The 12,113-nt window shown below is 36.1% G+C and overlaps 1 protein-coding gene across 1 annotated transcript in view; it reads left to right on the top strand.

The window, feature by feature from the left end:
- The window catches only part of plxdc2b (plexin domain containing 2b), a 61,514-nt gene extending 49,638 nt beyond the window's left edge, over positions 1-11,876 (top strand). The window contains exons 11-14 of the mRNA XM_084109113.1: positions 1,482-1,635; positions 3,963-4,001; positions 7,478-7,638; positions 9,919-11,876. Coding sequence (XP_083965239.1) covers positions 1,482-1,635; positions 3,963-4,001; positions 7,478-7,638; positions 9,919-10,038 — 474 coding nt within the window. The 3' untranslated portion in view covers positions 10,039-11,876. The remainder of the gene's footprint in view (positions 1-1,481; positions 1,636-3,962; positions 4,002-7,477; positions 7,639-9,918) is intronic.
- The last annotated feature ends 237 nt before the right edge of the window (positions 11,877-12,113 follow it).

Raw genomic sequence — 12,113 nt, 5'->3', positions numbered from 1 at the left:
ATTTATTTAGCTTTATTAGTTTGTACAGACTAGCGTCTTTGGCTGTTGGAATTTGGGTAAAAGGGCTTTGATTGTGTGTTTATTTGGTAACACTTTATTTCAATGTTCCACTTTAGACATTCTACTAACTATAAATAACTTTTCATCTACATGTCAACTAACTCTCATTAGAGTAATGGTAGTGTCACGTGTCAGTGTATGTTTGTACTTTGTTTGTCTGTTTTCCCGCCACTCATTTGTTTCCATGGCAACCCTCATTAGTTCATCTGTCTCACCTGTCACCTCGTTAGTCTTGTCAGCTGTGTCTCGTGTTTGTTTCCCTATGTATTTAAGCCCTGTGTTTTGCCTTGTTCATCGTCTGATCTCCGTCCTACTAAGTGTGTGTGAACCTTCTGCCTGTTTGTATTATGTTGTTAGTAAAAGTTTGCATTGGAACTTTTGATTCTTCTTCTGCCTGCACCACACCGTGACAAGTAGACTGTCTGCTTAATATCTGCTAACACTTTATTTTGATGCTCAAAATATTTATAATAGTGTTTGTTTTTTTTACAACAATTTTTTACAAAATTTACGCTGTTTTTATTTATTAATTGCACTAAATTAACATGTTAAATTGATAGCCCTAGTTTTTAGATAATAAAATATTTTCCGCAATGCGACGCTTGTTTTTTGCTAGTTTCAGCCTGACGCATTTATCATTTTCATTTCCTGCGCCACATTGTTTATATAGCAAATGCATTTGCACCCATTTGTGCGCCCATGGTCATGCTGGTCTGAAAACGAGGTGTGTTCAGGCGCATTGTTGGTGCGTTGCTATTTTGAGGCAACAGAAATAGACTGCGCAGTATTTTATTTTTGTTATTTAAAGGGCACATTAGTAATGTGTACCTATAGGCAGGTGCTCAACACGCTTACACTCTGCTTATTACACACACAGGGACCCGCAGCAGCACACAAACATGCCAAATATTAAAAATAAAAGGATTACAATGTAAAAGATTATTATTGTGTACATAAAGATGTGGTGAAATTCGGCTTGTCCCATAGATGGTCTGCTTGTGCACTTTAACCTCGCGCACAAGCAGATCCGTTTCCTCGCTAGAGAAGCGTTCAGCCTTTCCGTTTGCAAATTCCGCCATGTAAATAGCGAATCCGCCATGGTGTGAGTGCAACTGGCTTTTAAAGGGAATGGGAGATGAAACTCTGATTGGTTTATTGCATGTTACGCCCAAAACTAGTAATGGACACCCATTACTAATTAAGAGAATAGGGACAACCCTTTTAGACCATGCGCCTGGCGCGCCAACCCTTTTACCCGTCGTTAAACTAGCAGAAGTGGATTCGAACACGCCCTAAGTGCACTTGAGCCTTGCACTTTAGACCATGCGCTTAGATCGTTAAACCAAGTGCATGCCAGCATCATAACTAAACCGTACTTTAGATTTGTCATATTGATCATTTAACCTGTCTTTCGTTCACAGACAAAGGATAACACCTGTGACATCATCAACACTACCAATCTCAATCTACTGACCACTGTGTCCACTGATGACATTACCACAAGGAACAGAGGGACTACTGAGTGTCACTCTTCTCAAACCCCATTGCACATGCCGACCAGCATACCAACAGAAGGTACTGTCGTACCTAAACCAACACACATACCACTTAAGATTGAAATATGGATCATGAAACTGATGTTACAATCCTCTGACAACAGGAAACCAGCGGGTCAATGATCTAAACAATTAGTTACAAGTGACTGCTCATGGTAAGAATGCAGCAGGATAATGTTAAGAGGCCACCAATGGGTTCTTCATAAATCAATAGACACGGAAAAAGAAAGGCTTATTTGTGCTTGAGTCTAGGGAAAATCAATTCCTGGAGAAGAAATGTTCTGTGTTGAAGAACATTTAGAATGTAGCTGAAGGGGTTTACTCATAAATGGCGTTCAATAGATAATCATGCTGTTCATTCTCCTCCAGCGGCACACAAGAATCTCTCTTTAAATAAACACTGTCACTTACAAAGAATATACACCGAGGGTAGACCCTCATCCATATACCACTTAACTGTTATATAACCTTGACCTCATGCTGTGTGCTTTGTTCTGTTTTTCTTTGTGATAGGCACAAACACATTATCAGACAGTAAACAACACAGCATAAATTATCAATCTCATCTCTGAATTATGAATACACTTATAAATATTTAAAATATAGAGGAGCAATAGCAGTACCCAAACTTTAGCACAAGGAAAAAAACTTTTTAATCACTTTTCCTTCTTGTTTGTCTAGTTCACAAGTCAGATTCTTTCCCCTTCTAATTATTACTCGGGCACTGAGCAGTTCAGCTGTCAATGTAACACGTGACCAAATATGTCCAGGGACAAGTTTCTTGTATGTTTGTACTGAAAGCAAAAATACAGTGTGATGCCACAAAGTCACTGCCAATGAGAACATATTTGAGGTGTAATGCACATTTATGAGGAGCGGGACTTTATAGGCCAGTGAGATTTCACTTTGGGTAGAGCTATATAGGAAGCTGTATATAAAAGATGATGTCGGTATTTGATGTTTGTATTTGTTTCTGTCATGTCTTAAAATGAAAGGCAGTCTAGCTCTCTTCGTACAAGTCAGTGGCACTATCGTTCTTTGTTGTTACAGGCAGGGAAAGATCTGGCTACAAAGATTACATTAGTCCCAGGGTTGCCAGGAGTCCACTTAAAGTGATTAAGTACAGTACATGAAACAATCTGTTCATAATTAACAGTTTCTCAGAATGCTCAATAAGACAGTGAGTTATTAGGTCATTGAAAAGGCATAAAACTCTTGTTTACACACTCTTTTCTTCATCCCTCATTCATTACTGAATGTTTTTTTTTCATTAACTGCTCTCTTACGTTATTATGACAACAAAATTAGAAAGCTGAGAGATCCATATTGAATAGTCAAGAAATTAAAATGCTGCATTTAAAGTACATACTTTAAAACTGTGACGCTGTTGTACACTGTAAAAAGTGGTAACCTGCATTTGTTACCTTAAGGATAGGTCACCCAAAAATAAAAATTCTGTCACCCTCATATTACTCACCCTCATGTCATTCCAAACCTGTATGATAATCTTTTTTTTTTAACACAAAATCAGTTGTTTTGAGGAATGTTGGTAACCAAACCATGACTTCTATTGTATGGACCAAAAAAAACAATACTTTCTTTTGTGTTCCACAAGCATAGGTTTTGTTGAGTAAATGGTGACCATTTACCATTTAGGTTTTGCTGGCATTACTTAACTTAATGTAAAGTTGATTTGACCTGAATAACGTCTATTATGTTAACAGCATGAATCACATTTTAAGGTTAACATTTTTACCGGATATAATTTGTCTATTACAATCATCTAGATTTAACTTTCTTCTCTCCATCTCTGACTCTGATCTGTGTGTGAAGTATTGCAGTTAATCAGGTGATGCATGTATGTGAATGAAAAGCTTTGATGTTACATGATGTAAATGAGAAGCTTGACTTCTTGCTATAATGCCACTGGCTACAGCAGATACTACAGCAGCATCAGGTTCCTCAGCATCAGCAGTAGTTGTGCTTCTTCATTCATTTCGGTTTCAGTTCTCATCAGAATTGCCTACAGTAGATGTTGACCTGTCTGTCTCAGACAGAATCTTTTCTGATCACCAGAAAGCTTAAGAATCTTGGAGTGGTTTGCTCATTAAAAATGAATTATAAATGTGTAACTTGTTCTCCAATCACAAACATATTCTCAAGTCTCTTTGAAATGAGTCTCCTACTCACACACGTGCGACCCATTTACAGTTGTTTAGACGTGAGTTTGTTTTAGGGTCTATGATGTTACAATTGAGAGAAAATGTCTAGATGTAAAATTAGCTTTATTTTTCTACAAATGTTTTCTCTCCCCCCTTCTGTCTCTTTTCTCATCTATTTTTATAGACGACACCAAGATTGCGCTACATCTCAAAGACAATGGAGGTAAGATCTTATTGTTGCTGCAGTGTATGTGGTATCAATGTGCGTCTGTGAACCACACAGCAATACGCTGCATCACTCTGATCTCACTTTTCTGATAAATAACATCCATTTTTCCTGCTCATGTACAAATAAGGCCATACTCTCTGTCTCTCTGTGGTTTAGGTATATCATACGTTATAGGAACAAAATGTTGGCAACACAAAGAGGTCAATATCTAAAATTCTTGTCCATGTGGGGGACCATTTTATGTTCCAGATTTTCTGTAATGGGTAGGTTTAAGGTTAGGGGGTGGAATATACAGTATAAAAATCATTATGTCATTGGAATGTGCCCATAAAACATGAAAACCCAACATATACTGTATATATGCTCTCTCTCTCTCTCTCTCTCTCTCTCTCTCTCTCTCTCTCTCTCTCTCTCACACACACACACACACACACTCTCTTTCTCTCTCTCTCTCTCTCTCACACACACACACTCTCTTTCACTCTCACTCTCACTCCTTTTTGTCTCTCCTCTTCTGTATTCCCAGCATTCTGTTAGTATGATCCAGGTCATGTGTTTTTCATTTGGAGCAAGCTCAATATTTCTTTACCAGTCGGAAACGGCAGTCAGGACTTCAACATTTCATCAGTAAAGCTGAAAACAGCACATTCTGCCAATGAAAACATGTAGCCAGAAGAAAGCACTATCTAACCTAATGCAGAATAACATGAATGTTGAAATTCCTGATTTAAACTAGTTACAAAACTGCAAGTATATTAGCAATAGACTATTTAAGGTGTGTGTATATATATAAAATACAGTACTGTGCAACATTTTTTGGCACGTTAGTATTTTCACAAAAAAAAAGGTTTTAAGCAATGTATTTATATCTTTTGCTGTAGTGTAGTCTAGTCCTGTAGTGTAGTCCTTTTGCCATCAATTGTAATAATCTAGTGAGTTTTGTATGCACAATGAGTCTGACAACAGCCAGTGTGTTCAGTGTACAATGTCAGTATTTCATGACATCATGACTTTTTAGATTTTTTATAATCTACAATAGCCAGTCGCTGCACTGTTTACAATATCTTCTGGTACTACAGTCAGTTGTAAATGTATATAATTAAAATAGCATGCACCTTCATGCTAAAAATATATTATATAATTATATAATCAAATCTTCATGCTAAAAAATCCCATGGTTAGGCTTGTCACTCAAGAACAGCATTGTTTCTTGGTAATTAACCTTAAGAGGAGACCTCTTGAAATTGTCCTTTTGTGACTGGAGGGGTGCTAATTTTACCATCTCTTTACACTGTAATGAAGGTGAATCTGGAATATTTTTTTAGGAGGAGATTTGGAGCTTGGGGTCTGTGCCAATTAAACTAGTGAAGCCAAGGCTTCGGAAAAATCACATTTGATTTTAAAACTGATTTCAACAAAATGTCTCCATTAGTACCGCCGGCACTAAAGGAAAATGTCTACATCAGTTTCAGTTTCACTGAAGTCTAAAATGATATTTGAAGGCATCAGGTAAAGAGTGATGACTGATCCACAAGTGTCACAGCACACTGACTGGTCACAGTTTTCTGTGTTTTGTTTCAGTATGACAGTCATCAAGCCAGGCTGTCTTTGACTGCCAAGCTTCAGTCCCCCTCTTATTGAAAATAAATGACTTCCATTATGCTTAAGTGGGCATGGGCACTTTTGGCTGTAATGAATAACAACAGAAACCCTGCTTCATTATTAGTTCTTCCCTTTTTCCCTGTAATGTCTGTCAATCATTTTGACACCCTTTGACTTAAAGACCTGTATAATACACTTTATATTTGGCTTTTCATGATAGATAATACAAATATTTTTACTTTTAAAGTCAGTCATTTATCAGACATTTCTGGACCTAAGAAAATTAGTTCACGTATTGACAAAAGAGATACAGAGCCAAAAAATGACATCAGTCAAAGCATTACATATATACTGCAAAATTTGTTCAGTAAGGAGCAGTATGTGGGTAGGCTACTGTAATGATATAGCAATGCAATGCAATATTAAAATGAAATATAACAATGTAGAATAAAGTTACTGACAGAAAAGAAGAGCAATGTCACCCTGGAGTTACAGAAGTTTTTGTCCTTAAAAAGAATGTCATTAGGATCCGAAATGGACAAAAAACAGTTGAAACATTATTCAAAATATCTTCCTTTGTAGATTTCATGTAACCTAATGTAGTTAGGTTAATTTACTTATACTGAATATATCTCTCTTGAATAAAATAAGTTCATTTAGATGTCACTACATAATGGTAGTGCATTTTTAGACATACAGTTTGTATGATTTACATTTAGATAAAGCAGATCCAAATATCATCTGTACATTTATAACCGACACTGTAAGAAAAAGAAATGAGGTTCTCCTCCTCATTTGGTAGTCTCAAAGCTGCCACAGAGTCTGCTCAGCAGGTTTTTATAGGAGCCTGGCTGTAGTGCAAAAACACAAGAACTGCAGACCACAGTAAATCTTTCTCACTGGGGCTGGTTTGAAATGTCCGAAATACAAAATTAAGATTTACAGCTATGTCTCTCTTCCATCATTAATCTTTTATCTGCCTGTTGGACAGATACACAAGACACAGAAACCCAAACAGCATAAATTATTTGTGGAGACAGTGCTCTCTTCTGTTCAAAAGACGAACTACAAGATTCAACCTTCTACTGGTTTCTTCAAGTAGGTACAGCTGCAGACAGGAGATCTCCAAAATGGGGCATGAACTCCAAAAGTGGACAGAACCTCCTAAAGGGGAGACTTGCACCATTGGTTCTGGCTTCAGCCAATTGTCACAGACTTACATTTAAAAATACAAAATGTGTAAATTACACATTGTTTCTAGTTTATCTAATATAAAAAGTTACTTTTACATGTGGGAAAGTTGTGCTCTATTTTGTTCTAAGCGACGGGGCGTCCCGGGGCTCGAGATTCACATGGTATAAGGGGGCAGTGACGCTGGGTGCAACTAAAAAGGTCCCATTGTCTGGTGAGGTCCGGTTGGGGAGTTACAGACGACCCGGCTCAGTGATCTCATTTCATATGATCTTATTAACTACTTATATCTCCTGGACTGCCATTTTCTTTAGCACGCTATTCAGCGCAAATCCCACCCTGCTGTCAATTTCATTGGTTAAGGTTAAGGTTTAGGGTAGGTTTAGTTGTTAGGATTTGTTGTAGCATTGTGTAGGAAATCAGCACTGTGATTGACATGACCAATGAAATCTTTAGAATCGGCTGTGCGGCGGAGTTTGCACTGAACTGGTTTGAAAAAATTACACAGGCAAGGATGAGATTGAGGGGAAAAAGAGCCTCCACTTTTGATTCATCCTCATTGAGAATATTACAAGCAGTGCAGTTATGTGTGTACAAAGACAGACTGATTCATTCTGACAGTATGAGTGAATGCATCAGTGTTAAGAAGTTTAAATACGGTATAATGTGTGTTTCAGCTGCTGCAGCAAAAAGCACAGCAGAGAACAGCACTCACCCCCTGCACATGGGACTGATTCTTGGGATGATCCTGCTTCTGCTCGTGATGGTGGCCATCGTCCTGGTGACGGTCTACGTCTACCACCACCCGAGCTCTGCTGCGGGACTCTTCTTCATTGAGGTGAGAGTGTGTAGGTTTTAGTTAAAAAAATAGTTCACCTAATAAAGAAATTTAAAATGGTCTAGCTAACTTTTGTCCATGGAACAAAAAAAAGAAGAATTTGTGAAGTGTGCTGGTCTTCATTTTCCATGCACTTACAAATTACAATGAATGGGTACAGAAGCTTTCGAGCTCTAAAAAAGGTTGCAAAAAACAGCACCATAAAAGAAGTGAAAAAGATTTGTGAACAAATCATTCTGTGTGATTCGTTTCACCGTATTTCTGTGAAACCCTGCTGAAAAATCCAGCATAAACCAGCATGAGTTCTGTGTTGGTCCAGGCTGGTTTCCATTACAAAAAATAAGTTTATTCAAGTGTGCTATTAGTATACTTCTTTTAAACTAAAAAATAAGAAAGTAAACTTTCAGTCTACTTTTTATGTTCTTCTCATAAATATACTTAAAAGTACACTTAGCCTATGTATACTTGAGTTATACTGACATAAAAGTGTATTTTTGTCCTATACTTGTACTAATCTTTTGATCGAGATATACTTAAAAGTATAATTAAGTATTCTAAGTGTACTTGGCTTGTAGTTGTGTTTAATATTTTGATTGAGTAGCCTATTAAATACTTTATTTCACATATTTTTCACAAATTTACATTGTTTGAAAATATTGATTTATAAAGAAAACTGATATGTTCCTAAATCTGACTGTCTGAATTTTTGTGTATAGGCTACTGGTAGTGTACATAGAAATTTACTTTAAATCTACTTTACTCTTCCCCGCCACTGACTGAATTTTTCGATTAGCCATGTTTTCACTGTTATACGGTAGGGGCACTATTACGCACCTTTGAAAAGTACAGAATCTCTGGATCAAAACACAAGCGAAGAAGAAGCAGAAACAAGTGATAGAAGATTGCTTATGTAAATGTAAAACAACGCAATTATCAAACATTAAACAGCATATAAATCAAAATTGCCTAATGTTACCGAATGAAATGTTGAACCTATGAAGAGGAAATGACTGTGAAGCTTTGGGGGTGTTTATGGATTCGATCGACTCCGTCTATGTTTTGATCATCGTTCTGAATCCCATCCGGATGTAGTCTTTGACAAAAAAATAATTTTCGCAGCTTTGTGTTGCTTTTTTATTAACTTTGCCCACATTTGAGTGTTAATAAAAAAAAAAAAGGATGTATGAAGCTAGAATAATGTGTTTTTAAAATGGAAAGAGTTAAAGGTATATAAAAAATTAATACCTAAATCGGAGCATAGTATACTTAAAGTGCATAAATAATATAGCCTAAATAGTAAACTATAAGTATGATGTTATGTGCACTTAAATAAATAAAAACTTACAAGTATAATTGCAGTATAAATCGGTAACACTTTATTTCGATAGTCCACTTTAGACATTCTACTAACTATAATTTAAAATTGCAGCTACATGTCAATTAACTGTCATTAGATTATTAATAGACTGTCTGCTTAATATCTGCTAACACTTCATTTTGTTGGTCCCCCAACAGACATTCTACTGACTAAAAGTAACTTGGCAACTACAAGTCAACTTATTCTCCTAACCCAAACCCTAACACCTAACAGTCTACTACAGTCTACTAATACTCTAATGAGAGTTAGTTGACATGTGGTTGAAAAGTTACTTATAGTTAGTAGAATGTCTAAAGTGGACTATCGAAATAAAGTGTAACCTACAGTCTAAATCTACTAAACTAGTAGTTTACTTAGAGAATACTACAAAGTTTACATTCATAAATTAAAAAATGTGCTACAAGTATTTGACTAGTAAACTATCAGTATATCTTTAAGTTCACTTGTAGAATAGTTGCAGCACAAACAACAAACTTAGTTGTAGACTAGTTGTGTACTCAAAGTTTACTGTTACACTTAAAGTATACTTAAAAGTATACTTTTATACAATAAGTGTGGGCCAATTTTGTCCCAAGTAGTATTGAAACAGTATACTGACAAGTATACTTCTAGTACATTGATATTAGCATACTTACTACATAAAGTATACTTTAAATATACTTGAACTTTACTTAAGCATACTTGATAAAATGATCTTGAAATATAATGTAGATCAGGTTAGAGCTGGTATAGTGCTGGTCTTGCTGGTGAGCAAACAGTTGATGGACTCCATTGACATCGATACTATGACAGTTGATGATGACACAATTTTCATTTTAAGTGAACTATTCTTAAGTCAGGAATGTTTGTTGGCTTGAAAAAAAAAAGGTATGTATCTTAATATCAAATTCATACATTTACAGAGACGTCCCAGCCGATGGCCAGCGATGAAATTTCGTCGAGGTTCTGGTCATCCAGCATATGCAGAGGTAGAGCCTATGGGTCAAGAAAAAGAAGGCTTTATTGAATCAGAGCAGTGCTGAGATTTGACCTTTGACTTCTTAAGTAACACACAGCCCAGCAACCTTCTTGGTGTCTTGCTACAAATCCATACATCTCAAATCATAGCGTTCCACCAACCCCCGTGAACACTGATGAAACTGAAAACAGTGAGGGTGTGGTGTTTAAATGAAAGAGGCATCCACAAAACAAATGCTTGGGTCCAGCTTTTAACACTCCGAACAAAACATCTACATTCAGAGGAATCGTTCAGCAGCTTCTGCTCGGTTCCTGTCATGACGTGGGGAGCAGCTCTGGAAACCTTGGTTGTACTGGATGAGGCTTTGACCTTTCACCCTCAAAATCGCCATTGAACTGAAGGCAGTTACGTTTGATTCTCTGATTTGATGTGCCTCTCAGAGATTTTTCTTGTCATGACAGTTTCTGAACTGCACATTCATTATATAGACCTTTATATATCTTAAAATGGGTTTTGTAGGGTTTTTATGTTTGTTTTCCAAATTATTTTTGTCATATTCGCTTATGATTTTTATCTCTTTGATTTGAACTGGTGTTTTGGAGTATGTTGGATGACCTTTCCACAGTTATAGATGCTGTCTCTTCCTCTTGTTTGGATACAATTGGAAAATGTTCTGTGAACAAATGTGCCAACAGTATTGATTAACATTTTTCATCCATATTCCAACCATTTAGGACATTTTGCACATATCCACTTAACGCACATATATCGCTTTTTTCAAGTTTCATTTTGTGTTACTAATGCATATTTACAAGACAGGCGCTTGTGAGATTGCGTGTGTGTGTCTTTGTTTTTTTTTCCCATTATATTGCGGTACACGATCCCTTACACTGACAGTCCTTACGTTGAGTTGTTATATAATATCTGATATAGAGCTCTCCCTCTGCTGTCAACGTCATCTCAGTTTCAAAGATTAAAAGCAGTGGAATTGAAAACTGCAATAATGAATTCATTTTGACTTAAAAAATGTGAATTATTACTCTACGATATGAGAAACACAACACATTACAACCTTGTATATGATGAACATAGGCTATGTTCTAAATTATTTCCATTGTGTTCAATAATAATGGGGATTTTGCTTTTGAAGGTTTACAATATTTATCCTTATAAAACTGATTTAGTTATGGCACATTGTATTACCTTCTCCTTTAAAAGTGTTAATACTCAAAAAGACATTTTGAGTATTGTGACCAAAGAACTGTCATTACACACAAACAGAATATATAGAATGAAAACAATTGAAAAACATTTCCTTAAGACTGTACAACTTGTTGAGATGGACAGTAGTAGATATTTTTGTCTTTTGTTTGATTATTTCAGCAAACCTTTGCATTGGGGCAGTTCCTCTAAGTTTATTTTCTTTTTCAATGTCTTTTAGGCGTTTTTAATACTGCATGCAAGGGATATTTTTCCTCCTCTTTTTTTATCCTCATAACAGGGTGGCTCACCAAATATCAAGGTCTAAATTCTATTTTTATCAACTTTCTTCACTGGAAGACCTGATTATTTTCAGCAAAAGTGTGTGTGTGTGTGTGTGTGTGAGACACTGAATCTGAATGTATATGAGTGCACACTTTGGGGTCTGAAGTGGATGTTTATTTTGTGAAATAATCTCAAAGAAAAATGTTTGTTGAATGAGATCAATTTTCTGTTCAGTAGTGATGTCTGCTATCAGAGTTCGAGGAAACAAACATATTAGCGACCTGCATTTTTGATAATCATAATCGTCATGTTGTGCCACACATTGAGAGACAGTGAAATACACAATGCTGTAATATGTGTACTCTTGTGTTACTACTGTCAATTTGATTACATAATAAAATTTGATTAAATAATAAATGAATGATTCTGTTTTAACTCTTTCCCCACCAGCGTTTGTTTTTAAGTTTACCAGCTTTTTTGATCATTTTCACAAACTTTCCATGGCCCCCATAATATTTTGTTGTATGAATATCTAAACAAAAGAAAGAACAGGGACTCTTCTTTTAATTCTATTAGGGCATTTAGGTAGCTCAAACGTGCCTTAGAAAAAAAACAAAAAAACATACTTGTGTGCATCTTGAGACAAAACAAAGA

This window comes from Abramis brama (assembly GCF_963993115.1).
Source record: "Abramis brama genome assembly, chromosome: 3".
NCBI classification, from domain to species: Eukaryota; Metazoa; Chordata; class Actinopteri; order Cypriniformes; family Leuciscidae; genus Abramis; species Abramis brama.
The sequence above is the reverse complement of the archived record's forward strand: the minus strand, read 5'-3'. Positions and strand labels throughout refer to the sequence as shown.